The sequence below is a fragment of the Limulus polyphemus genome, unplaced genomic scaffold (genome assembly GCF_000517525.1).
Source record: "Limulus polyphemus unplaced genomic scaffold, Limulus_polyphemus-2.1.2 Scaffold289, whole genome shotgun sequence".
Classification (NCBI taxonomy): domain Eukaryota; kingdom Metazoa; phylum Arthropoda; class Merostomata; order Xiphosura; family Limulidae; genus Limulus; species Limulus polyphemus.
This window is the reverse complement of record NW_013665899.1, coordinates 102,193-106,232: the sequence shown is the minus strand read 5'-3', so window position 1 is coordinate 106,232 and position 4,040 is coordinate 102,193. Positions and strand designations below refer to the sequence as shown.

Here is a 4,040-nt window from a genome sequence, read left to right as displayed (position 1 = left end):
TAAATTAGGGACGGCTAGCGCAGATAGCCCTCGTGTAGCTTTACGCGAAATTCAAAAACAAACCAAAAAGACGGGATATTGTAGAGCTCGAAAAGTGGTTCCGTGTAAGAATCAACACTGAGCCATAAATACTTAGAACCTTAGGTTTTTCTATGCTGTCCAAATATTTAAAAAAAAAGTATACTATTAAAAGAGAAAAAATATCGTGAAAAAATTTATATACTATTTTTTTTTATTTTACTTTGCAGAATCTTACATGAAGGTCTAAGAAAATGAAATTCCAGAACCTGAAGATGGTGGAGTGTGGGAAAATTAATATATCCTGCGCTGCTTCTTGTATTTATATTTATTTTGTACATATTTATTTATTTTCATGATCAGGTGAAAAACAGGGTGATCATAAAGTAAGTATTTCACTTCCTAGCACTGTAGTGTCTAAACTATAAGGTATGCCATCAAATAGACGTGTCAATACATGAGACTGATGTGTATAAAACTAAAAAATCACGATACCAACGCTCTACATGTTTCGATGGACTACATAATCCAGTATATTTCCGTTTGTTTCTTTTTAACCTTATACAAATAAAGTTACTGTCTACATGAAATGTTGGTGTCATGCATTTATTAGACATGTCAAGTCACACAGGGGCTACCAATTGTAGTACTTAACAAACCTTGCCATAGGGGGCGCTTCCAATGTATAATTTACACTGAGATCACGCTGAATGTTCAATATGCGTACCTGCTACACCTGCAGTGCATTACATACCTGTAACCAGCCACGTTTTTTTTTTCCAGTATATAGCTTATCTCTCTTTAATTACCATGTTTCAAATCAGGAATGGTGCACGGGTCCACCAGACAGACATGCGACTTCATATTACAGTAAAACCAGAAATCTGCAGATAAGAAGTAGCGGGAGATGACCCCGTTTTCATCAAAGTATGACTGTAACAGTTTTCAGGCGAGCACGTGTTGTTGCTACAGCTAGGGTATCATGTGATCAAACAGCTGATAAAGCCGTTGACGTTCTTGCGCGGTCCTTAGGGTGTTGGTTCCTCGAAGAATAAAAACTGTCGTGAATTCACACCAGGGAATTTTCATCATTAAGAACTCATTCAGCTCCGTATGTTGACACCCCCATCAAGACGAATGGACTACAACAGTCCAAAGTATAATTATATTATTTTGGCACTTGTGTATAAAGTTAAAATCATAACTAATATTTAACGTTAAACTGGTATTGCCGTGGGTCCCGTTTCTAGACACATAATTATAGTATTTTGGCACTTGTGTATAAAAGTATGTTCGCTGTTCGCGCAAGGAATTGTTGTATGGGCAACTATTTACTTAGGGGTCTGCGAGAAGTGCTAGCTCTACGCATGAGCAAAGCGAGCGACTGCTTGGGGCCTTGCGCTGTTCCAAACAAATACATATATATATATATATTTTTTGCTACTGCAGTTCCCCATGAAATAAAAGCTCGTAGAAAGTATTATACCTTTCTAGAACGCTAATCAAGTAAAAATAACAAAAAAGTTAATTTATTATTTGTATTTCTTAGAATAAAACAAATAAATTGCAACAAAAGATATGTTAAAATAATAGGCATGTGATTTGAGCATTGCTTTTAAAAAAATTACTGTGGGGGAAGGAGAAGAAGTACTTTCCTGTAAAGCACGCATAATATTAGTGGAGTGTGTGACCAAATATCCCTCCTGTTCAGCGTAGTTGTTTGTTGTTGTTGTTTTTTGCACGTTCATCCAATTTCCTCCAATTTTTTAATCAGTTTAAGGTATTTCAGATTATTTGCCTCTGCGTTGTAGCCATCTGTATAGTAAAGGCTTCACTATTTGCCTCTGCGTTGTAGCCATCTGTATAGTAAAGGCTTCACTATTTGCTTCTCATGGTATTTTTGAAGAAAATGCAAATTAAGTATTGGTATCGTCCCATATGGCAAGATTTGGAAATAGATATACGTTATTTCCCCCATGTGTTATTTATCATACCCGTTACATGGCACTATAGTTCTGAAATGAAATACACACTTATTATCATCCTCTATAGTTATGTTGGTCTCGTTGTGTAGGTCGCTGTTGTCATTGGAGTATTTCACGATCAGAAACGCGGATGTTGCTTGTTAACTCAAGCATATTTAATTAACTATTAATGAATATTTAAAAATTATTTATTGTATCACAATACGTTTGTTTCTTAATTTATTTTTACCTAATTTATACAATGTTTTTAATCATGTTGGGACGGTGTACAGTTTCCGTTGCCTGAAATAAAACGTTATATGCGTATTAAAAATAAATTGACTTGGATATGTGTTTTACTTATTTTCTTTAACATCAACAGTTTCTTAATCATTTTGTATAAGCAATCATTAGTATATCATTTTACTAACTGTTCAAAATATTATAGTATCATCAAAAAACGAAACGTTATGTATTATTTGATTCGTAAGCTTTCAGTTCCATGTACAAAAGCATGTGAAGTACAAAATAGTTACTGATGAAAATGAACACAATTTAAATTATATCAATGTATCCAAGAAGCCACATTTATTTCTATGCTATATGATCGTTACGATAGGTATAACATATATCGTCAATGCAAGGCCTTTTGAGACATTTTAATGAACATTAACAATTCTTATACACTATAACAAGTCGAAACTTTGTTTTTCCTTTGCTTTTTTTGTTAGTTAATACAATTCCCGTTGCGTTTCTTAAGATATTTATGATAAACTCGAAAACATACAGTTAAGGTGCTCAACTCGCAATCTAAAGGTCGCGGGTTTGAAACCCAGTCACCGAACGTGCTCACCTTTCAAGCCGTGGGGGCGTTGTAATGTAACGGTCAATCTCACTATTCACTGGTAAAAGAGTAGCCCAAAAGCTCTCGGTGAGTGGTGTTGAATAGCTGCCTTCCTTCTAGTATACCACTGTTAAATTAGGGACGGCTAGCTTAGATAGCCCTCGTGTAGCTTTGCGAGAAATTCAAAACAAATAAAACTGTATCCACCACAAAAGATTTCGGCACGAAGCAATGTCCTTTACATTTGTTTGTGTCTTTAAAATGTTCATCATTTACCTATTGAGGATCTTTGACAATCTAGTAACTTTCTGATTTAAAAAAAAAATCGACAACACTACGCTGTATTTATCCAAATCTTTGAATAATGTTCAAAATTAATGAATGAACTCGATATCATTACAAGTCAGGATTCAGAGTTTTATCGGTAAAGCGTTTTAAGGTAAAAACTTAGATACCATTTTACGAAAAAATGTAGTTTTCGCGGTTTTTTCATTAGTTTAAGCACAGAAATAAGAATAAATGAAGAAAATAATAGACATTTTATGAATATCTATAAAATATGTTAACAGTGATGTTACAGATTTATCAGAATCTCAAAAAAATCAATACTAACAGAAAAGCTCCCCTCCGTAAGTGAGTCAGCGGTAAGACTGAGGACTTATAACACGAAAATTCGGGATTAGATCATTTCACACAACACAGATAATGTTGATCACAACAACAGAAAGAAAAACATTTATAAAACTGAAAATAGTTGGTAGTTTGAGTGTTGGTTCGTTTGTAAGCGGTTAAACAGGAGCTCGCATTACAGGGTTTGTAGCGTAAGCTACTGACGTCTTCCCTATTGAATAAACCGAAATGTTCAATAGAAAAATCTACTTTTAACTTAAAATGTTTAAGATAGTTTTCCCGTTACGAAGTAATTACAAGATGAATTGACAGCACTGTAAAGAACAGTTTGTTTGTGTATTGATTTTTCTTATAATCTACAATTTTTATATCCCATTAGTACAGCCGCGAGGTTCGTCAATACGGAAAATGATCGAAAATAGGCAGTAAAGTGGTAAACCTAGAAACTTGTAGAGTTATAGATAACAAATAATCGAGGACATGTTGGTTTCATGTCCTCGATTATTTGTTATCTATAACTCTACAAGAGTTTTGTATTGTAATGTCTTTGTGTTGGTTTCACAAAGACATTACAATACAAAACT

At 34.1% G+C, this 4,040-nt stretch overlaps 1 protein-coding gene across 1 annotated transcript in view; it reads left to right on the top strand.

The window, feature by feature from the left end:
* LOC111085237 overlaps positions 1-2,320 on the top strand; it is a 68,688-nt gene extending 66,368 nt beyond the window's left edge. Inside the window, exon 5 of the mRNA XM_022382890.1 lies at positions 249-2,320. Within this exon, the coding sequence (XP_022238598.1) occupies positions 249-268 (20 nt within the window). The 3' untranslated portion in view covers positions 269-2,320. The remainder of the gene's footprint in view (positions 1-248) is intronic.
* Positions 2,321-4,040: the final 1,720 nt, after the last annotated feature.